Source organism: Cervus elaphus, chromosome 19 (assembly GCF_910594005.1).
Source record: "Cervus elaphus chromosome 19, mCerEla1.1, whole genome shotgun sequence".
Classification (NCBI taxonomy): Eukaryota; Metazoa; Chordata; class Mammalia; order Artiodactyla; family Cervidae; genus Cervus; species Cervus elaphus.
Window position 1 is genome coordinate 89,091,788 of NC_057833.1, and position 24,189 is coordinate 89,115,976.

General features: G+C 46.6%; 1 protein-coding gene across 2 annotated transcripts in view; it reads left to right on the forward strand.

Moving 5' to 3' along the window:
* Positions 1 to 14,429, forward strand: part of CLSTN2 (calsyntenin 2) — a 728,241-nt gene extending 713,812 nt beyond the window's left edge. For both annotated transcript variants that reach the window (XM_043874074.1, XM_043874073.1), the window contains exons 16-17: positions 460 to 644; positions 2,915 to 14,429. In XM_043874074.1, the coding sequence (XP_043730009.1) occupies positions 460 to 644; positions 2,915 to 3,118 (389 nt within the window). In that variant the 3' untranslated portion in view covers positions 3,119 to 14,429. The remainder of the gene's footprint in view (positions 1 to 459; positions 645 to 2,914) is intronic.
* The last annotated feature ends 9,760 nt before the right edge of the window (positions 14,430 to 24,189 follow it).

Below are 24,189 nucleotides of genomic sequence, written 5' to 3' on the forward strand. Positions count from 1 at the left end.
GACATGAAACAACCTAACTGTCCGTCAACAGAGGAATGTGGCAAACATATATGCAATAGAGTATTACTCAGCCATAAAGAGGAGCAAAATCGGGTCATTTGTAGAGATGTGGACGGACCTAGAGATGTCATCCAGAATGAAGTAAGTCAGAAAGAGAAAAACAAATATGGTATATTAAAGCATATATGTGGAATCTGAAAAAATTGGTATAGATGATCTTATTTACAAAGCAGAGATAGAGACACAGATGCAGACAATAAACATAAGATTAAGTCTACTATATTATCGATAGATGACAAAAGTGAAGCCCAGAGAGACTAAGGTGCTGACCCAGAGTTCTCCAGCTGAGGTAGGTGTAGGCAGATTTTAAGCTACACGTGAATGTTTCGATCATGTTCCATCCCAAGAGTAAGCTAGTCCTTTGCTCACTGTGTCATGCGAATTCCTTCCTCGTTCCAGTGGTCCCGAGCATTGCCACAGTGGTCATCATCATCTCCGTGTGCATGCTAGTGTTTGTCGTGGCCATGGGCGTGTACCGGGTCCGGATCGCCCACCAGCACTTCATCCAGGAGACTGAGGCTGCCAAGGAAGCAGAGATGGACTGGGATGATTCTGCGCTCACTATCACAGTCAACCCCATGGAGGTGATCCTCAGGCAGGGACTGGGAGCTTGAAGTGGGATGTCTCTCCTCCACTGGGTTCCATCCATTCTGTGCTGGAAGCCCTGCCCAGCTAGCCTAATCCCACTCATCCTTCCCTTCTCTGGGCTCCTCCAGCCCTCTCAACTTGAACGGTCCACACTTTGCTACCCACTGCATGCACTGCTCAAAAACCTGTGAACTGCTCTCAGTCAACAAACAGAACCAGACATTTCTTAAGCCAAGCAGCAAAGTGGTGTCTGTCCTTGGCCTCCCCCATAGTCTTTAACTCAGAGCTGACTCATACTCAGGGACTCAGGATTGAATTTTTGATTAGCTACCAGTATAAATTAGGTGGCTATGCTCCATCTGCCTGCAGAGCTCACTTAGAGGCTCAGAGTAGGTAAATACAAAAGCACAATGCTAACACCTGCCATTTATTGAGCCCCCATCATGCCAGAACTGCACTGGGTCCTCAGTACACATCGCCTCATTTAATCTTCCCAGCAACCTGTGACATAGGAGTTCCCATCCTCATTTACCAATGTGGGACCAACTCAGGGAGGCAAAGTAAAGTGTTCAGACTCCCATAACTGGTAATGTCAGCACCAGTATTCAAACTCACCACTGCCTGATTCTAAAGTTCTTATTGTCCCAATTGGCCATCAGCTCCCCAAATCCACCCATGAGTGTCCAGTGCTCCTGATCTGGGCATATGAATACCAACAAAAGCCACTTCCATTGTGCCCTTTGGTCTGCCCATGGGTGCTGGGTGGAGGGAAAGGCTGGAGCAGGAAAGCAAGGCAGCCACTGGCCATCGAGGCGCCACTGAAGAATGAAGTGTCCTAGCCTGTCCCCAGTTTCCCCCTCACCTGGCTTCATGCTTCAGTTTCAGAGCCAATACACTGATGCAGCTTCCCTCATGTGCTGAGGTGTAGTACTAAGTGCATCACTGTGGAACCCCATAATTTCCACCCTCAAAGAACTGAGCCTTGGGTGTGGGATGCAAGATCATTATGCCTGAAGCAGTCTGATTACCTGACCAGAGTGTGCTTGCCAAGGGCTAACCTGGCAGTCAGTGAAGCAAGAGTAGGGCAAGCCTTTGGGGCTGGAGTGTCCAGGGAATACTCCTTGGAACCTAAGAGAGACCTTGAAGAATGGGTAGGATTTAGGGGGAGGTAAAGGTAGAAGAGAAAACACTACAGAGAAGGGATAAAGACAGGCATGGGTGTGTGTTTTTTATGGCTAGTCATCAACTCAAAGCATAAAGCCAGATATCAGATTTTACTGGAATCACCAAAAAGCTCGGGGGAGGGGATAAGACTGGAAAAGAGTAGGGTGGAGTTTAGGACACAAGTTGGGTGATGAAGGGCAGGCAGGGAAAATGAGGACCATGAACTTTGTCCTTCTGGAAGGAGTATTTTTGAGGGGCAGCCCACCTGAGTCTTGGCTTAGAAGACCACCTGCTCCCAGAGACATTATTTTCCTACCTGGAAAAGGGGTACAAACTTAAATGTCATTCTCTCATTGAGAAGCAAGTCACTAAAGACTTGGAAAGTTCCATGTAGATAGGTTCCAGAAATGCCAGAAAACAAACCTTAACCCAGGACTTCCCTGGTGGTCCAGTGGTTAAGACTCCACCTTCCAAGCAGGGGGTGCAGGTTTGATCCCTGGTCAAGGAACCAAGGCCCCACATGCTGTGGGGTGCTGCCAAAAATGTAAGTGTGTTAGTGTTCATCACTCAGTTGTGTCTGACTCTTTGTGATCCCACGGACTGTAGCCTACCAGGCTCCTCTGTCCGTGGAATTCTCCAGATAAGAATACCAGAGTGGGTTCCCTTCTCCAGGGGATCTTCCTGACCCAGGGATCAAACCCAGGTCTCCCACATTGTAGGCAGATTCTTTACCATCTGAGCCACCAGGGAAGTCTCACCAAAAATTTAAAACAAAACAAAACAACAACAACAAAACCTTAACCCAAAAGGTTCACTGGATGATGGATGGGATCAACTTAAATGTGCAGTACCTAAAACAACAAATTATCTTGAGTTTGGGTCTTGGAATTCGCCATTTCTTGTCTTTTCCTTAGTCCTCCAACTGGTCTTTCTCCAGAGGACTTCCCTTCCAAAGTCCATCTCCTGGCCCAAGGGTTTAGCATTAAGGGAAGGAGTTCCAAGGTGCCCTAATTATCTCCTTAATGGAGAGAGAGACATAAGCGCCAACATGGCTTCTGTCTCATCCATGATGAGCGTTTCCCTTCTCTCTTCTGACATCCAGAAACACGGAGCCCCAGGGCGTGGGGAAGAGGAGACCGAGGAAGAGGAGGAGGAGGAAGAAGCGGAGGAAGACCTTAGCTCCAGCAGCAGCGAGTCGGAGGGCAGTGACGAGGAGGAGGAGGAAGGGTCCGGCAGGGGCAGACACGGTCAGAGTGGAGCCAAGAAAGCCCAGCTGGAGTGGGACGACTCCACCCTCCCCTACTAGTGCCCGGGGCCACGCCCACCCGCCTGTCCGTTTTGTAAGCCCCGCCCCGATGTACACCGCAGCCTATCACATGTCACCTCTGATTTCCATGATGGTCCGCGCAGGCCTTCCCCAGCATTCTGGAACCCACGTTTTACGCCCTGGGCTCTGCTCGTGTCCCAGTCCTGGGGCAGTTTCCAGAAGCCCAGCGTCATCCTTAGGGGGAACTTCAGGGTGAACGTTTTCCTGTGACACCCACTTCTCTGGCCCAGGGCTCACCCAGCATTCTGTTAACCAGATCTGTGGGTTCTCTCTGTTTGCTCTTCCCAGTAGGGGAGAAGATCAGCCTTTATGTTGCTCCCCAACTTGGGGGCTCCGCGTCCCCAGGGCTCTTAAGTTCCAACCCACTGTGCGAGTGCGGACTCCATGTTCTCTCCAAACAGTCTGGCAGATTCTCCTCACCTGACTCTCTAGGCTGCTTCCTACAGGCAGGGTAGTCAGACTCTACACCCCGGAGGTCTAAGTCCTCTGCACGTCAAAGGAACATCCTTACCCAGGTGGAATTAAGTTTGCAGGACAGGTTTGCTTGGGCTCCCCTCACCCCACACACACATCCGCTCTCTCATTTTGGAGAGCCTTTTCCTTTGTTCTTCTTGAGGCCATAGAAGCTTATATGAAAAGTCCAAAACCAAGAATAGGTCCTTGGCCACAGCAGGGTCTGGTTCCTGCCAAAGTGCTCTGAAAATCTGCCTTGCTGGCGGCCACTGAGCCCCGCAGGGCTGCCCTGCTGGCAGCTCCCACCACAGGACACCATGGAGGCCAGAAAGCATTCCACGCAGCTACTGCCCCCGGCAGCAACTGAGACAGACCTACAACTGGGGAGCAGAAGGAAGGGCTGAGGAGAAGTACGGCTGGGCTGCATGGTGGAAACAGCTGGGTGATGAGGGTGGCTGGGCCCTCCCAGGCCAGAAGGTGGCCCCAAAGTGGACAAGGCTCTCACCATCTAGTCTTAGGGTCCCTCATCCCCTAGTTCACAGTTCTGCCTCTTGAGAAGATACATTCCTCTTGAATGTATTGGAACAAGCATGGACTGCGTCGAATCTAAAATAAGAGTTTGGAGATTAAACTGCTAGGAATTAGAAGCATGTTTGCCATAATAACAGCTTCTTTTTTCTTCTCAGAAAAGGAGCAACGCCTTAGGTGGACGGCAGATATATCCAAAAACCTAGTTTCATTCTTTCTTCTTTTTTTAAATAAGAAAATCTTTTCCATCTCCATCTTAACGTGGACACTTTTGGAGGAGAGTTGTTGCTATAGTAACTGGTTTGTGATCTTTTGTGGCCAAGAAGATAGCAGGCAAGAACTAGAGCTGTTATAGGACTTCCACGAGGCTCTGCGAATGTCTTTGTTTCAAATGTCTTGGGCTTTTTTGTCCTTAGTATGTATGGTCTGTCCGCGAACTCTCCCCACACCCATTCCCCAACCATCTCATATTGGTTTGGCACAGCAATGAGCTGGTCCATAGGCACAGGGCATTCAGCTTCGAAAGAAAGGTCAGAATCTATTCACTCTACTTGCTGTGTTACCAACTCAGAACTTATGAAGGGGGACCACCGTCAGTGTCCTTTAGTCTGACCTCCACCCAGTGAGGATCCATGACAGGTCTTTCTGATTCAAGGAAACCTTCTGATTTGAGGAAACCACCTTAGGCAGTTTTTTCCATCGCCTAGAGTGTTTTTTGCATCTATTCTCTCCTTCAAGCCTCCAATAATCCTATGAGGTAGTGGGGACATCTATTATTAGACCCATTTTCATGTTGAGTAAACTGAGCTTCAGAGATTCAGCATCTTGCTCAGAGTTTTTCTGATGCATCAACTAGATGGGACTCCCCACCATCCACTCCTTGCCTAGGGCCTGCCACTCTGATTCTACTTATTTGTGTTCATGAACCAAGAGGCATTGCTAGGAATCTGCTGTGTGCTAAGCACTCTACCAGCAGCTGTGGGAAAGGAAGAAAGCAGACAATAAACTCTTCCAACCTTTAAAGGACTTGATAGCTGCAGAGGAGAAATAGGCATAGAAATCATGTAAGAGACAAATGCAGAGGGAGAGGGAGAAGTTGCAGGAAGAAGATGGACTCATTCACAAACTCAACCCATGCTCTCATTTTTCCCTTCTTAGAAGAAGCACTAGCAGAACTTTGTGGTTTTTCTATTCATTGACTGGAAATAAGCGCCTCTGTGAATTTCCCCAATAGCCCTTTTCTGTCAGGCTGGGTCTATGCATCTACTAGAAGAAAATCTCGGGATTTTACTCCTTACAGTCCCCTTAGTTAAACAGAGATCCTTTAGTTGGGCCTTCAGGAGCTAACAGAAGTCTTGCAAAATTATAACAGTAAAATGAATACTGTATGGATATGTTTAAAGCCAATTCTTGTGGAATTGGATTTTTGTTTAAAATATTTAAGTCTGGTGTTCAGGAGAGTGCTTTCTTCTGCTAGGTCTTTCGGTTTGGTTGGGGTGGGGAAGGTGGTCCCCATGCCTTCTGCTGCCTCAAATGGCTACATCACTTATTTACGGCTGAGTGAGCTGTTTGGGGCACAAAAAACCATTATACGTTTGGGGACTTTTGGAGGGAAGGGAGCAGGTGAAAGTAGCACTTGGCCAGGGCAGCGCAGTCGATTCACTTGTGACAGGACTCATATGCAGAGAAACAGTGGGGTCAGGTCAGAGCCCTTTCTGTCTGCTCCCACTGTGGGAGATCAGCCTGTATTGCCAGCCCTGAGGATGAGGCACCTGAGATACTGCTGGGTCTGTGGGTGTTTATGGTGTTCCCAGCACCGAACTCAGCCCCACAGGTGAGAACAAGAAGGGGCAACTATATAAAAGTAGCAGAAGCTCCAGGGAGTGTCCAGGAAGTGGTGAGTAACATAAATTGCCATCTCTCAAGGATTCTAACCACAGGTGAAAAATGCCATTCATCAGTCCAGCGTTTTCCAGTCTCCATCTGTTGGCATGTAGGAACCCAAACTCCCAGATGGCCGGATACCCTGCGGCCTCTCACCCAGACAGCAGCAGCAGCAGATGTCCATCTGGACAGGAAGGAACAGCTGACCAGTTTGTCCACAGGACAGACCATTGCTTGTCTTGCCAAGCAGATGCCCAGATCCTGCTCTCTGGAGGTTGGAAACTCATAGGCTGAAACCTCAGGTGACAAGGAAGAAGAGAAGGAGGAGGTTGATGGGAAAGGCTAGTACAGAATGAGTTGCCCTAGTGGAGTAAAGCAATCAACTAGTTGGCCACCTGCGTTAAATAATACTAAGTACACTCTAGTAGGTTTAATCAAGTGCTATAAATCTGACCGAGGCCTCAGTTCGTCTAGTTACCAAAAGTGTGATTTCTGCCAAAAGTGGGTTCTGCTTTCACCACCTCTGTCTTAAATATATACAGTCATTCTATCAAGCAGGGCTTAGCCCACACAGCTCTGCTTGTAGTAAGGGCTGTGACCTGGCAGATCTGGACCCTGCAGGGAGATGGACTCCTGGAAGGGAAGTAATGTACCCTGTTCTTATACATATGGCAGGATTGGCAGACTTCACCTGGAAGGAGCAAGTTGGTGATATCTTGGATTTTTCAGGCCATAAGGTCTCTGTCGCAAGTATTCTACCCTGCCATGGTAGCATGAACCAGCTACAGACAATACACTTAAATGGATGAATATGGCTATATTAAAAAAAAAAAAAACACTTTATTTATGAACACTAAAAAATCAGGCAGTTTGAATTCATATTATTGTCAGATGTCACAAAAATTTATTACTTGTTTGACTTTTATTTTGCAGTATTTAAAAACAGAAATAACTGAGTCCATGGACCTTACAGAAACTAGCAGCTGGGCAGATTCAGCCCTGGGGCCACAATTTGCACACCTCAACCGTGTGTGTGTGGAAAGCAGCCTTCCAGCCTTTCATTTGCCAAGAGAAAGCAGGTATCTTAGGCCCTCCCATTAACTACTCAGGGGTCATTGCCTCCAAAATGAACAGCAAATAATGCATAGTCCTTAACTAAACTGTTTTTAAAATCCATGTTCCAGAGGGAAAACAAAAACAAAAACCAAAAAATAACTTGTTACTAGTTGAATTGACTCAAGCTCAGGCAAGCATTCGTCAAGAGCCAAAAGCCTGGGATCCAGGAACCCGCTGACCGCTGAGCATGAAGCCCACTGAGCTAAGTGCTGGCTCCCAGGTGCAGGGCCTTCCCCCAACAACTCAGCCCATAATGATTTCTAAGCAGGAATGTTCATTATCTCAGACTGATTTCCATTCAGCCCTGCTCATGCCATTGCTATAAAAATGATCTAAAAAACTTGTGACTGTTTAAATCAATACAGCATAATCAGTTGAAAGCCCAGCCGGGCACACTTCAAAATTAGCAGTCTTCTTGGCTGTATGAGTCAACATTAGCCAAAGGAAGAAAAGGAAAACAGGAGAACTTTCTTCTTAACCATCCCCTTATTTGAATTAACCAGATCAGTTTTACTTAAAAAAAAAAAGAGAGAGAGAGAGAGAGAGCTGGTCTAATCCTTTGAAAAAAAATGTACCAGTGCAATGTAGATGCTTTTCAGGGAAGACCATCCTGAGGTCTTTGGGGGACCCCCTAAGCCTCCTGTGATGCACCCTGGCAGGCTCAAGATGCTACAGCATTCTCCATTGGCATCAGACATTTATCAAGGCTGACAAGCCAAAGCCCTGGGCACAATTTAATTTTCATGTAACCACTTTCTGTTGTCCAGCTGTGGGCAAAGGCAATGAGTAATGAAAGTTTTGAAATCTACTCCAGCACCTTCATTTCCCTGCCCTTATTTGCTTTACTTTATAAATTCATTCTGTACCTGCTTTATAGATCTTGTTCTGGTTTTCCTTGGGGCGCCAACCAGAAAGAAGAGTTGGCTTGGTAACAAGTGGGTTAGAAGCCAAACTTGACTCTTCCAGGGAGACGAAAAGAGATAGAAGATGTTACCTTCATGAGCACCCCAGAAAGCAATCAGACACCCCCTGTATGCCATGAGCAAACAGATGGGATTCTGTGTTTGCCGCTCTGTTCAATGTAATTCAGAAAAGCCTTGCTCAGCCCCTATGGCGTGCCAGGCCCTGTGCCAGGAATGGGGAAGGGAGGATGGATGAGTGGTGGTTTTACCTGTGAGGATCTTCCAAGCTGCTGGGATGTTTCCTCTGCCCTGTTGGAGGCTGTCCACAAGCAGTCCGGATGGTGGGGACAGAAGTTGGGATTGGGAGAGGGGGATAGCTTGCTTTGGCAGTTCTCCAACTGTGTCAGGAGGTAGGTGGGAACCCTGCCACACGTTGCTGAGGCCAAGTGGAGAACTTTCTAGGGATGTAGGCAGCCTTATCCTACATGTTTCTTTTTTTTTTTTTTTCATTTATTTATGTTAGTTAGAGGCTAATTACTTTACAATATTGTAATGGTTTTTCTTAATTCCATTCCAGGCTGATTCAGCTCGCCTGTAGATGGAAGCCAGTCACCCTGCCTACAAGGCAGAAATAGCATGGCCAAGGGCTGAGATTCAGTGAAACCAGCCAAAGGAAGTTCATATGTAGAAACAGCAGGCAGCCAGACATTGGAAGTTAGGAAGGGCAACCCAGGTCCAGGAGCCAGCATGAGCCTAGATCTACAGCCTAGGTGGAACAGCCTGGGGTTCGGAGGTCCCAGGTTAGAGCTGAAGAAGGAAAAATGGCTGAGTTGTGAGGACCTACTGCAGGTTCACACCCCATGCTATGGAATCCAGGCTCTCAAGGTGTCCTTAGGCCAAGGCAGTAGCATCACCTGGGATCAAATGAGAAATACAAATTCCTGGGCCCCACCCAAGACCCGCTGAACCAGAAACTGGGGTGGTGTCTGGCACCTGTGTGTTAAGGAGCTCTCTGATTCTGATGCACACTAAGGTTTCAGGACCACTGATCCAGAGGATGAGAAGAAAGATTAAAGCTGCCATTGGGAGCCGATGACTATTAACAAGATTTTTTTTAAATTGTGTACTGATGAGAATGCTGAAACAGACTGCCCCACCTCTCTCCTGGGTCCTCCAGGCTCTAATCCACTCTCTCTCTGAGTCAGTGGTTTCCGGGAACCCTGGTCCTAGTCCCAATTCCGCTCCTCCCCTAGGGCATGAACCACTCCCTGCTGGTCTGGCCCCACTCACCCTGGAGAAAGACAGCCCAGGAGAAGCTGCAGCGAGGCCACCCAGCCATAGGGAGGCCACCTTCCAGGGTCCTATAAGATGAGTGGCCTCCTTCACGTCTGTATTTTAAGGGGAAACAATTAAACTGCAGTACACTGGTGGAGTGGCCCAGGGCCTTGCAGGAGTGGAGCCAGGTCAGTTAAGGACACAGCCAGGTGATTGTAGCATGGCTCCATTTGTAATGAGACAGTGCCATGCGGTGTCACATGCAGCCACTAAATCAGATGGGGAATGAATGGCTTTTCTTGGAAGGGCAGTAACTCACTCTGGATGCTACTGAAAGTAGAAAACAAAACCCCAAAACAAATGTGCAGCCTTCCCTACAAATAATGTCTTGGCCCTCAAATTTCTAAGACCTACAAAGGTGCCAGGCTCCACCAATGCCCTTTCCCCCCATCAACTGGATCCCTGAGGTCCACCTTTTATTGATTTAGTTTCTAGATTAGGTTTAAACTGTGAAGGTCCACAAACCTTTGGAAGGAACTAGTTGGCGCCCTATTAGTCATTTACACCTAGCTCTGGGGTACTGAATCTGTCTTCATGTATGGATTTTTGGGAATCAGAGAATGGGGTGCTGGGCCTTGGGGTGGAAGCACAGAGAGAAACGGGCTGGGAAGGAGCCCAGATACATGACCTCAGAGATCCAGCATCTACTGTTTAACTCCTACGAACCCCCATCCCCTCCTGATCAGACTCATTCCTGGTCCTCTCAGCCATCTCCTTGCTGATACCTCCCAAATGCCACCCCCTCTCCCCAGGACACCTCTGTTTCTCCAATCCAGCTTGGAAAAGATCTTCTAATTAAATGTCCAGTGTCCTAAAACCACAAAGATCCTATTGGGATTAACTCATCTCTCATAGATTAGAATATACTGACAAGGGCAAATGGGGCTGGCCAGTAGTGTGCTGGGGGAAGAGAGAGGGGAGAATCAGCCAGACCCAAGAGGGGAAGGTAAAGCATTCCTTCATGTCACTTAGATCCAGGAGAGCCTCTGTTCACAAGCTGGCCTCTTTGTGAGTTCTCTCATGAAACATTTCTCGCCCATGACCTTAAGGCAACGTTATATGTTTCCCTGAGGTTAGTCACTTATTACAAAGGCTCCCGTGGGACAAAAGCTCCCATGGGGGTGGCAGAAAGAGGATGGAGAGGCCTTCAGTAGTTCCAGGAGCAGGTGGGTTTTGTTCTTATTGGCAGGCAGGACAGGGACACACCGTGAACTGAGGGTGAGGACACAGATCTAGCCATGACATCAGGTAGAGTGAGTGAATAAGGGGGAGTGTTCATTGAAGTCCTAGATATAGGTGGGACACACGCAGTGTGGCACTGGGCAGGACATAACAGCCATTTACATTAGCCAGAAACACCAGAGAAAATCATGTCCCAATACCAGCAGTTCCTCCCATCTTGAGGAGCAGTGGGGAGCTGGTACCTCTGGACGCTGAGGTGCCACATGTCCAGAATCAGGGCCCACTCCATGAAAACTTTCCGTTGAGTGAAAAGGAACCACCGCCCTCATTTTCCAGGCACCAGAGGGGGCGACTAGAACACTAGAAAACGTGCTTGTGTAAGGCTAGGATGGCTCCCTGGCTGTGGCCTCCTCGGCTGCCCCAGGCCCCTCCTCAAAGCGAGAAGAGAAACGTATCTATCGCAACACCCTGGGTGTCTAGCAAGGCACCTCGGCCACAGCATGTGCTCTATACATGCTGAAGTAAATGGAATAGCAGAGATCACTTAACCTCCATGAATTTGGGGTTTGAAAAATTAAGATGCTACAATGAGGGAGGATGGCTCTATCTTTTCTCTCCGTATACAAGTCCAGGTCCTTTATAAATTCAGGTGGAGGAGGACAGAAGTGCAGTAGAGAAAGGGGAGCACTCCTGCTGCCCCAGTGGAGGAAGAAGAGAGTGGGGTTTTTTGGAGAGGGACCCTCTCCCAGCTATAACCAGTAACAGGAGCCCCTAGGCAAGGAGCCGGGGTAGGTGGGCCTTGATGAGCCGACTGGCTTTGCCCCAAAGGTCATGGGCAGCATCCTGACCGAGGAGAGAAAGTCATACTCTGTTAATGCCTGTGCTGCTCTTCAGGCCCTTTTATCAGATTCACTGCAGAGGAGATTCATCAAGATGAAGCTCAGTTCCCAACAGACTAATGAAAAGAGGGCAACAGACATGAGAAGAGCTGAAAGGCAGACGGTGTGTATTAATCACAGGCAAGAGAAACATGTCAGCTCTAATGTCTGTTTGCTTTTATCTTGAAACAAAAATGCATCTTGGCTGCCAAGACCTTTTTTCCTGAGCATTTCAGAACAGAAATGGGACGCACACATGCATGCATATGCACACACACACAAATTGGAGGGTTCTTTTTCCCCAATGGGAAGAACTCTCAGAGAAATGAGCCCACAGGTTGTGTGTATTTGCAGAAGCAGAGAACCAACCATAAGTCTCAGCTACAGGCTCCAGCCCCTCTTACAGAAAAGGGAATGAAAAGGAGGAGATATCAACCCTGGGAAAGGGTTAATAGCTCTCTGATGCGGGGCTCTGCCTGTGCTTGAGGGAGGGGGCAGGGTCACAGATGTGAATGTAATGATGAATGTCCACCTCTGAGACAAAAGTACATCCATCCTGGTGGGTCTGGAACGAAGGATCAGGAGCCCCACCCCCAACCCCAACTCCCTTACATGGCTGCAGAGGAGGCTCTGACATGTGGGATTCGGGAGAGGTCATGCCCATTTTCACTAATTTCAAATGCTGGAAATAAAGCAGAAGCATTTAGGAGATCAGGAAACCAGACTTGCTACCCAGGACTGACTACTCAAAAAACAAGAGAAGAGATTGAGGGGAAAGGTGACTCAGAGTTGGGAGAGGGAACAGGTGAGGCTGAGGAAGAGTGACAGCAAGAGGGACATGGCTCCTTGGGGAAGCCAGAGGATTGCTCTAGATTGACAGCTGTAGAATCCAAGGTTCAGCCAAGGATGGGTGAGTCTGGTCATGTGACTGCTGAGGCAAGCAAATCAATCGCTTCCAAACTGAGTCGTTTGAAGCTGATTTCAGTTCTGGATGAACTAGTTATTACGGATCAATCCACTTGACTGCTTCCAGCCTGGCTTCAGTGGCTTCCAAAAGGGGTTGTTGGTGGTCTCTACTGGACAGACTTGATAGGAGATGGAAGAAAAACAGTTGATGAGTTTAGAAAAGAAACTGCATGCAGAAATCAGTTGTTTTCAAAGACATCTGTAGGTAGTAGAGTGGATATGTTATATTGGTATGGACGTTATAATGTCAGTAAGGTAAGAGTCAAAATGATTTGGGACATATGTTTGGAAAATTAGTATATTAAATATAAATTTTCAGACAAGTAGCTAAGGACAGCTAAATATGTGTCATATATATATATACACACACACATATATAAAATGAAGAAATAAGTGAGGTGTAAAATGAAGATGTCAATGGTTCACATTTTAAATTCCTTAGAAGCCCTGGTTTGGATGTTATGCTTTTTCTTACTGTTATTCTTGCTCTCAAAACACTGGCACATAGTAAGAGTTTGGTAAACGCTTAGAAATTGAAGGTCCAGCTTGTTGCCACTTAGTAGACGGTAGTATCACCCTGCTGCTGCTATTTAGTCAGTAAGTCATGTCTGAGTCTTTGCGACCCCATGGACTGTAGCCTGCTGGGCTCTTCTGCATGGGGTTTCCCAGACAGGAACACTGGAGTGAGTTGCCATTTCCTTCTCCAGGGGATCTTCCCAACCTAGGGATGGAACCTGCATCTCCTGCTTGGCAGGCAGATTCTTTACCAATCAGTCACCTGGGAAGCCCTAGAATCAACACACCCCAAGTTAAATGAGTTGCAGAGAAGCAGGTCAGCCACATCCCCCTTGTAGATCATCACAGCTGGATGAGAAGCTTTTGTGGATTCACAGATTCGGCATCCTGTCAGCCAGCTGCAAGTCTTGGGTCAGGCTCTCTGGTAGTGATCACTGACAGAATGTTACAGTAAGTCAGTCAGTACCACTAAAGCCACATCTGCATAACTCCCAGCAAGATATTTCTACAAGGAACAGGGCTAGGGGCTCTCTTCCTGTGGTCTCTGCCATTTCCTAGATACTCAATGAAATGCTGTGGAATTTTGCCAACTTCAGTTCTGGAGCTAAATGAAAAGGTTCTGGGCTCAGCTGATCTCAAAGGTCTAGAGATTTCTTCTCCCTTATCCAGAGCTACCACCGGCATTTAGAAGCCTTGGATGACTGTTTATTCCAATCTGCCTGACCACAGTGGGTGGGGGAAAGGTCCTGTGAGCTTTCTCTCCTCAGAACCTCTGTGGTGTTGACACTATAGACAGAGGAAGGGCCAGCAGCATCATTCTATAGAATCACCTTTAATCACCATCACTGTCTAGACAGTTTCTGCCAGTGAGGCCAGAGTGCCTCTCGCCATGGCCATCTGCAGCTCCATGGCTGGGCCAGTGTGTACCTGACACATGTCAGACTTCTGAGATCTTCTAGCTGTCTCAGAGTGAATTCCTTCAATTTAGAAAATGGGTTTATTTACTAAATATACTATTGTGTGTGTATGAGTGTGATAAAAGGCAAACTCTGGACTATCTCATTAGAAAGATGCATTTATACTGAATCTAATTTCAGGGGATCATGCTGTCATCTTGCTCATTGAGCAAGATTGCCCAGTCACAGAGGAAAATGCCCTTTTGCCTCCCCCCACCCTCTCTCAGCTCCCCTCCCCTGCCTAATTGAGTTGTCGGATCCACTCCAGGCTGACACGAGGTGAGGCGCACCGAGAAGCTGTATGTATATAAAGATATAAGAAGAAATAAGAACCATCATAGGAATCTGTTGGGCTCCTTCCCATGACTGTGATCTTACCCGTGTGTGAATCACAAACTTTGAATTTCTAACAATTCAGATTCTTGCTGTTTCCAAGTAATTTGTTAAATGCCTATTCAACACAGATATTTATTTTCAGCCTTGGCTTGTAAATGCCTACAAACTGATTCATGTTGGTGGTCATTATGACACTTTCTGTGAATTGGTGAATAAATATGATTTTCAAATTTCACAGTAAAGGTGACCTCGGAGAGCTTTTGTTCTCGAGACTATCTGATGAGGTGAGATGCTAAGAACAGCTTTGATTGGGTCAGTAGTCTCTGGGGCTCTGTCCTAAATCTATGCCTGGGGGAGAGAGGGACGTGGGACGATTTGAGGGATGGTGACATGGCAAACTGGCCCCTCTCTGGGCTCCATCAGGGCACCCTGTTACCCACAGAGCGGAATTGGGCTGCACTGTTACTGGAGACCAATGCAAAGGCGGTGCTAAGGTGTTTGCTGAGCACCTACAAAGCGCTGGAGCTCTATGTGTGTGATCTTAATTAAGATGAAGATGAGACCCAAGAGAGCTGGGGGCATTGAAGAGGGCAGGTGGGGCTGAGGCCAGCACTCTCCCCCTCTCTCTCTCTCCCCAGCCTATTGCTTCTTGCTCTTCCATTCCCGCTGACCTTCCCTTACACCCAGGTGCCAGTCAGGTCCACCTTGTTCTTGAAACCTGAAGATGGGCTGTCTTCCCATCCAAACCCAGTGGACATCCAGAGGACTTTTATGTGAGTCGCGGATACAGCTGCCTCTCCCTCCTAATTTATATTGGGCCCACCCAGGGGTTAAGTCTTACTTTTTGCTTCCAGAGAGAAGGAAGGAAAAGTCAGTTTTCTTGGAAGTTTTGAGGTCATGGAGGGGATTCACATTGCATGCAACACAGCAAACATCACCAATAGACCCTTTTTTTTAAAGCACCTCAGGCTACCCTCCTCCAGCCATATGCTATCTACCTACCCTTGCCACCCTTTCCTTTCCTACCCCTGCTTACATCTCCCCATCTATGAGGATCCCCCAAATACAGGCTGTTCACACCCTAAGAGGAGCTCTTCTGTTCTATGTGAAGACAGCAGGTTTATCACAATGAACTGTATTTTTTGTATTATGTCTCAGAGAGTCAGCAAGAAGCCTGAGAAGATTTTGTCTGTTTGGGGTTCCTTCCATCTTCACCTGGATAACACACACACAAGTACACTTATACACAAGTGCACACACACACACACACACACACACACACCCCTATCCTTGGGCATCTCTGGAGCCCTATATAGAGAGGGCCCTTGACAGTTCTCATCATTCCTTTGTTCTTGAAACAACTGGGCCCATGGTCTTGCTGTCTGATAAACGGACCCTTCATTATCTTTCCTGCCTATTCCCTCTCATCTCTTCCAAAAGCATCCCCTCACCCCTCAGCCTCCACAACGGCCTGCTCTTGGCCTCCCTCTCTGACTGTGTCCACATGAGAGTGAAGCTCTGCTGGGCGGTGCCCTCCCAGGCAGACAGGCTACAGAGACTTCTAGGAACTTACCCTTCATATGGAAATCCCCTGGAACTCCAGGGCTTTCCTTGTCCCTCAGGTCAAACAAGATAGATTTTTTTTTAACTGAACTTTTTCTGGTTTATCAGGTTTGAATAAAGGGCTTTACGTTAGGTAAACCTGATGAGGGTCCATGGCAAACACACACACCAACAAAAACCAACTTATAAATGACTACACTATGGATAAAAGTCCTGGACAGAGGTTTTCATCTCAGTCAGACCTGTGTTCATGCTCTAGTGGAGAACCTGGGCTAGAAAGGGCTCAGAGAGCATTTATGAAGCTAAACTGAATTAAACCTCCAATCCAAGGGGCTCTGTGACCTGGCCCAGTCTACGCTTTCACCCTTATATCACCCAATTGCCTAGCAGGAATCCTAGGTCTTGGAATTCCCGAAGCACACGTGAACATTCCTATCTCCATGCTTTTGCTCCTGCTGGTCCTACTACCTGTAATGCCATCCATCCTCGCATACCCAAAATCATGGAAGTCTGATCTCTGATAGAAAGTTCCCCCCTGAGCTTCAGGGCTATAGATCAGTAATGCCACTTTGATTTCCCCAGTGGAAGATGATCCTACCCACCTCTGCACCCTGGAGCATGGCCTTCCTACTGTAAAGCACCTCAAGCCAACTGTGGGAGGAACAGAGCGCGGGACTGACTTTTTGTTATAAGCCAAACTCACATGCCTGCAGAGGTAAAGGTAGCCAAAGGGAGAACAGTTACCTGGATGGGGCCTTCAGTGTAAAGACAAATGTGCGCAAGTCCACAGGGGTGACTGACTCTCAGCCCCAGCCCCTGTCTCAGTGCAAGGGTATTGCTCAAGATTGCCAGAGCTTCTGATTTTCTCTTTCAAGACAGTCAGAAGCCTGGGTTTTCATGTGGAATAGACCAGATTTTAAGTTTTGGCCACTAATTCCTGGGTTTTAACAAATGTTGTATGGACTCCCCCCCCCCAACCCCCCGCCAAAATGGATTAGCAGGCTGACTTCAGGACTCAGTTGACCATTCTGTGACCTCTATTCTAGACCATATTAGTGTGGATCAGGTGAGTACAATTCATCAGAAACAAAGAATCGTCACACCACCCTTGATTCCTATTATTTGGTCCTATGGGTCATGGTCAGCTATGTGGGTACTCAAAGACGTGACCAAGGCGAGCAGGTCTCTGGGCCATGGTGTACTGGAGGATGTCTATCAAGCAGTTCTGGGGAAGAGTTCAAATTTGTAGCATTTGCTGACTCCCATGACATAACTACTCCCTCTTTGGCTGATCTGAAGCCACCAACGTGATATCACTAAAGTCAGGGTTAGAAAGAGATCCTAATGGTGAGCTTTTTCAAGGCCACTTTCACACACCACTATTTACAGTTCAGGTATCAAGAGGACTCCCGGAGCACCTGTACCCATGACCTAAGGCCAGAAATTTTCAGAACATGCATTGGGAATCTGGAAGAAAATGTAGGAAAGAGAGTTTCTCAAACTGATTGGACTGTGGAATGCTTGCCCTCCTAAAGATCCTTCTGACCAGCATTCACTTTGGGAAATTTTGCCTTTAGCCTGAGATAAGGACCTGGAGCCCAGACCCATAGTTCTTCCCTTTGTCAGTGCCTCATCTGAGGGAATCATCCAGAACCAAGCAGTTAATTTCATGCCAAGCATGACACCTCTGAGTCCCAGCTCCACTTCCCTCAATACCTATCTGCTCCAACAGCCCACTCAGTATCACACCTTAACTTCCAGTGTGAATCCTCTTTTTTGATCATTGTTTTTTCTTTTCTTGGCCATGTGGTGTGTGGGATCTTTGTTCCCTGATTGAGGGTCAAATTCATACCCACTGCATTGGAGACGCAGAGTCTTAAGGGACCACCAGGGAAGTCCCTTCAGTTTCTATGCTCTTGATCTTGCACATGAAGGCAATATCTCAGGTTCAATCGGCCAAGAAAAGTTGTGGAACCCAAGCATGTATGGATTGCTGCTGATGGCGCCAGCGTCGGGGTGTGATGTCAGCAGTGCTGCCTGGCCAACAGAAGGGTGACACGTACAGGCTGGAGCTGGCTGGTGTCCTGCACACTGGGATGCTGGGCCGCCAAAGGGAAGTGGAGAAGGTAAAGGGTTCACTGAGCTTCAAGACCGGGTACCACGGGTGGCCACAGCACCTGCAGGGACTCTCTTCCTTGCCACTGGTTGGTCACCATGATAACACCCAGCTTGAAACTCTGGGTCAGTCCCACCCAACTGAGACCACAGCATGTTAGCAAAGCAAACCAAGGGACAGGCCTCCAAAGAGCCTCTCTGTGTTTTTGTAATGATCTTCTTTAAAAAAAATATTTATTTCCTTGACTGTGTCAGTTCTTAGTCGTGGAGCACGGGCTCTGTTGCCCCACAGCATGTGGGATCCTGGTTCCCTGACCAGGGATTGAACCCATGTCCCTGCATTGCAAGGCAGATTCTTAACCACTAGACCACCAGCAAAGCCCCTGTAATGATCTTAAAATAAAACCAAATGGACTATGGCTTAGAAGTGCTTTCCATTCTAACAAATGTTGTCATGGGAATCATTATTAATATATGTATTTTATTAAGCACTAACTAGGTACTTGGAACTGTGCTGTGCTTTATGTGCATTATTTTACTTTAACCTCACAAAAATTTTATTAGATTTATATCTCCATTTACAAAGTACAGAGAGGCCAAGTGCATAATCTGAGGCTACATGATGATAAAGCTCAGGGTCACTCAGGCTCAAACTGGTGTTTTTAACTCTCCCAGGTGGCTCATTGGTAAAGAGTCTGCCTGCCAATGCAGGAGACCCAGGTTCAATCCCTGGTTCAGGAAGATCCCCTGGAGAAGGAAGTGGGAACCCACTCCAGTATCCTTGCCTGGAAAATCCCATGGGCAGATGAGTATGGTGGGGTCGTAAAAGAGCTGGACACAACTTAGTGACTAAACAGAAATAACAAATCAGTCCAAAAGCAGATGCCTATAGTCTATGAGCTCCATATTTATGGAGCTACTCAAAAACCTTTAAAAGGAAAAGATCTGAGTGCTCGTATACACTGGTCATATTGAAGAGACTTCCTCATGTGCCCATGAATCTCACCAGGACCCTCGCTGGACACAAGCCCCCCAGCCATGGCTCCTGGAATCCTCAGGAACACCCCTCTGACCTTGCTCAGAACCTTCAGTCCAGTTTTCTCTTCCCTAAAATATAGGAAGGCAGCCCCGGAAGTCCTCCATGAATTGACCTTGAGTTCCCTTCCTCAAGGCCACATTGTCAAAACCATTATTCCTGTTCTACCCTTCCCTTCATCTGCCTTGTCCCTTCTAATTACCACCAACATTTATAGTCATCTAATCATTGCACAGGCATGTAATCAGGGCCTACCGTTTTCTTGGGATGAAGTTAAACACCATAGGCACATATACATACCTGCAAATACCCCTATGCACACATGTATATATCTAGGGCCTTCCATTTTCATGATTCCTTAATAAAACCACGTACTAGTCATGGTACCACTGTTATGTGACCTTCTCCATGAGCTTTCATTTCCTCATTTACAAAATGTTGATAATGATACCTTTCTTAAGAGATTCTTGTGATAATTAAATGAGGTAATTTCCATTAAGAATCTGCCAAACAAAAAGACACATGCACCCCAATGTCACTGGAGCACTATTTACAATAGCCAGGACATGGAAGCAACCTAGATGTCCATCTACAGATGAACGGATAAAGAAGATGACATATACACAATGTAATATTACTCAGCCATAAAAAGGAATGAAAGGGGGTCATTTGTAGAGCCAAGGATGGACGTAGAGTCTATTAAACAGAATGAAGTAAGTCAGAAAGAGAAAATATCACATATTAATGCACATATGTGGAATCTAGAAGGATAATACAGATGAACCTGTTTTCAGACGTAGAGAATAGACCTGGGGACACAGGGTGTGGGGAAAGAGGGTTGGATGAATTGGAAGATTGGAACTGACATAGATACACTATCATGTGTGTAAAATAGATAGTGAGTGGAACCTTCTGTAAGTCACAGGGAGCTCAGCTCAGTGCTCTGTGATGACCTAGATGGGTGGTATTAGGGGGGTAGAAGGTAGGTCCAAAAAGGGGATATATGCATACATACGATTGACTCACTTCATTGTATAGCAGAAACTTGTACAACATTAAAAAGCAATTATACCCCAATAAAAAACAAGTCTCCCACGATGTCCAGCTCTACGGGCATTCACTGAGTATTTACATCATGGTTCTGATCTCCAGTCTCCCTTAGTCAGAGATAGTGTGGGTCACACCCTCACTCATTCAGTCCGTCCTTTGTCTATTCTCTCATCTATTCATTCAGTGGTCCTGGGGTCTGCCCTGAACAACACTCTCAATAGGTATCTCCACTTTATCTCCTTGATGTGGAGGTTTTCGGAAAGAGAAGGTATTGCTGTGGATCAGGCACTTCATTGGTATTTTCTAACTGAATCCTTCCAACAGCCCCATGTGGAAAGAACCTTCACCCTCATCCTGTACATGAAGGAACTAGGAGAGGAGGTCTCCTGTTAAGGTTACACAGCTGGTGAATGGCAGAATCCAGATTCCCACACAGATGTGGTTTTCAGAATGTGTTTGGGCTACTGAACCAAGTGTCTGCCCATGCAGCTAAGAGGTAACCAGCCTTGAAGAGTAAAAAACCAGCCTTGAAGAGTAAAATATTGCCTTTGAGAAAGCCAATGGCAGGTGCCAGAGCCCAGAGAAGAATGCTCTTTTCCTTTTTAGTGCCTTGGGCTACCACCATTCCCAAAGTACACAGCAGATAGGAACTGAAAAGCCCTGATTAGCCAACTAGAGTTCCAAAAATAATAGAAATGCTAAAAGTATGTAAACCAGAGGAAGTCTAAAAACCAACAGGAAAGGAAACTATATGAAAATACATACTCAGAAACAAGGGCAAATGGGTCTCCTTTCCCAGAGCAGTAATGCCAGCTAAGTGTCCTCAAAGTCTCTGTTGACCTCTGAATCCTGGAATCCATGACAATGCTGAGAACAACTTGGAGTCTTCATTCATTCATTTGTCTGTTAGTTGCCCAAAGCTGTTCCATGATCCTAACAATGACTCTTGTGAACCATCCACCATGCTAGGTACCAGGATACCAGCAACACCAGCTTCCCACCTTCACTGGATGACCAGCCGAGTGGAGGACAGAAGCAATTATTAAATAACTCATAAGTAGAGTATAATCGTACTTATGAACACTGTAAAGGAGGCACCTCTGAAGCTACAGGCATCTATGCCAGGGTAGATTACCTTCATCAGAAAGCCAAAGTTCCCAGGATTAAGTTAAGAAGAGGAAGAAAAGAGAAGTGAATTGGTCAAGGTTTCTATTTGCAAACGAGAAAGGCACCATCAGCTAGTGGAAGCCAGCAGATATTCCTGAACAGAATGATTGGGATGGCAAGAGAAACTGAGCTTCCAGAAACACCATCCAGCAGTGCCTTCTCCAGCATGAATGAACCAAGGCCGGAGTTCAGATATGGGCTGCAGATCTGGAAGGAATTCCATCTCACTTTCCTCTCTGCATTCTTCCCCTAAGACTTTCACTCCAAACTTCCTGTGACTCTACCTCCTGAAATGCCGTGTCTCAGCCTGGATGAGCCCACTGGTAGAGAGTCAGTGAGTATGTAGACTAAGCTTGGGGCTACTCTAATCCAAATGGACTCAGATTTTGTCAATTAAGATTATGCTACTTCCTTGCTCGAAATCCACCAAGAGACCCCCATAACTGCAAGATAAAGGGAGACCCACTGCAAGGCTTATAATACGGTTAATAAGCTGGCCACCACCTACTTGTAACAGACACACATCCTCCACTCCTTCTTGGGGGGAATCCTGCAGTCCAGAGCGCATGCGTGTGCCCATCAGACTTAACTAATATGGGGTAAGGTGAGGGGCGGGGGGGAGCCTGAAGTGATCTCAAGAAAGAGGCTACTTTCTGGGAAATGTAGCTGTTTACCTGTAATGCAGATGATGGGCAGCCATGAGCCTTCTCAGACATGACATGTTTAAAAAATTTAAAAACTACATTGTGCATTTTCCTCCTGCTAATGAATGATAAGAGGGGTAACTTTTCACTTGACAAAAATATGTCCACTCTGTCACTTGGCGGGAGCACACTTTGATTTAAAAAAACCCTTTGGTGCACACTTTCTGCTTCTCAACAGCAGCCAAAAGGTAGCATGAGAGACTGGTGCTAGCAGATTTTGATCCAAACACAGCTAGAAGCATGCTTCTTCCACTAGAAGGTAACTCTGGCTAAGTTTGACAGAGGGACAGTGGGGCAGACTGCTCACTACCAGAAGGCTCTGGTGAGCGCTTTCTGAGATGGGCAACCTGGGTGCATGTCCACCGTCCCTGCCAGTTGTGCTGCCAGACTTTCCAAGTTCCTTCATCCAAGAGGAAATATGGTATCTAGACTCAAGGATAAAGGTGGTATCAATGAGGTAAATAGAAGCCACTTCCAGCTCGGAAATGAATTTAAGATACCAGTTTCAGAACAGTGCACTAGGAACTCCCCTGGAGGTCCGGTGGTTAAAGACACTCTGCTTTCACCGCATGGGTTCAATTCCTGGTCAGGGAACTAAGATCCCACATGCCATGCGGCTTGGCCCAAAAACAGGGGGGAAAAGAATTTTTAAAATATTGTGCTCTAGCTGGAATAGTTATTCTGAATTTTCGTGGGTGTGGGAGGACACAGTCTGCACTGTCAGCCCATCTTAAAGACAACCCAGGCTTCTGCAGGAAAGACTGCAGGAGGATTTGGTCTGTATTCAGTGAAAATTTTAACCCAAAGCAGATGGGTGTGACTAGATTCATCCCCCGACATAAACTTCCCCTGGGGAAAGCTGAGGCAGACCACCCTGAGGGTGTTTCTCCCCCGTGTGGGCGGTGAGCTATGAAAGTGAAGTGAAAGAGTTAGTCGCTCAGTCGTGTCCTGTCCAACTCTTTGCAACCCCATGGACTGTAGCCCACCAGGATCCTCTGTCCATGGGATTCTCCAGGCAAGAATACTGGGGTGGGTTGCCATTCGAGCTATGAAAGGAGAGTCTGAAGATGAACCTGTTTGGGATCGTGGCCCAGCTTGTGTGCACATCACATGTCTGGAAAGGCTTTACATTTTCTGGGATGAAAAACATTTCCCTCAGGTATAGGATATTCTGTCTTAGATAAAATAATGTACCTTAAAAACATTCCCAAAATGATAGACTTCAGGGATTCCAAGGCCTTATTTTGACCAATATACCAGAAAGAGACAGAAAAGAGGAGAGCAGGGGAGACTGCAAGAGAGATAGAAGAAAAACCAGTCTTTCTACCTCCTTCAGCTCCTTTATAGATTCAGCTGAATATAAGTTGAGAAGTTCTAACCCCTAAATGTTGAAAATATTATAAGTTTTGTAGATTTAGATGTAAAAGGATTAATAATAGGCACAGAGAAAACAGTGAGAGTTAAACACACACACATACACTGTCAGCCACTCCAAAGAAATCCTCAGCTAAAATTAACTAGACAATTGTTATATAATCAAAGTGAGAATTTCTTCAAAAATACTTCATCATAAATAGCATTGTGTGTGAGAGAGAGAGAAAGAGAGAGAGAGAAAATGGTTAGTTAATATTGAAATATTCTGAACAGGAATCCACACTCCAGGGAGGGTTGCTTAAATTCTTTAGATATCATTATTAAAATCTATACAGGAGGTTTGTTTACCAGCTAAAGAGAGATCAGAAATATTTTTAAGAACCCGAGAGAAAATGGACAAAGAATGTGAACAGACAACTCAAAAAGGAGGAAACTCAGGGGGCTAAAAGGTGTATAACGATATTCTCAAACCCATTAAAAATGATAGAAATGCAAATTTAAACCAAATTCAAACATCACAGACCCATCGGAATGGCAAAAATTAGAGAGTTATATAACTTCAAGTTGATGAAGCCCAAATACCCTTGTGCACCACGGGTGGGAATATAGGCACCCAACACTATCAAACTCCATTTGACAATCCCCAGGGAAACATCTTGGATCCACCTGATAAGTAGAGATGTTTGTTGTAACATCATTTCTGGTACCAGGGAGTCCAGGCCATCTGAAGCCATGCAAGTAAACATGGTGGGCTATGAAGCATGGCTTAGAAAGAACAACCTGGATTTAGCGTGTAGCATGGCAGTTAGTAGAGTGTGTTCTGCGCCCTCTGTCAGAACAGAAGCATTCAGAACTGAACAGTTCCTCCAGGCCCAGGAACTGTTGGCCACTGATACTCTTACCCACAGTCCTCTCTGACAACTGCTGTCAACCCCTCTCCCAGTCACGCTACCAGGGCAGCCCAGGTCCAATAACTGGTTGATGCCTTG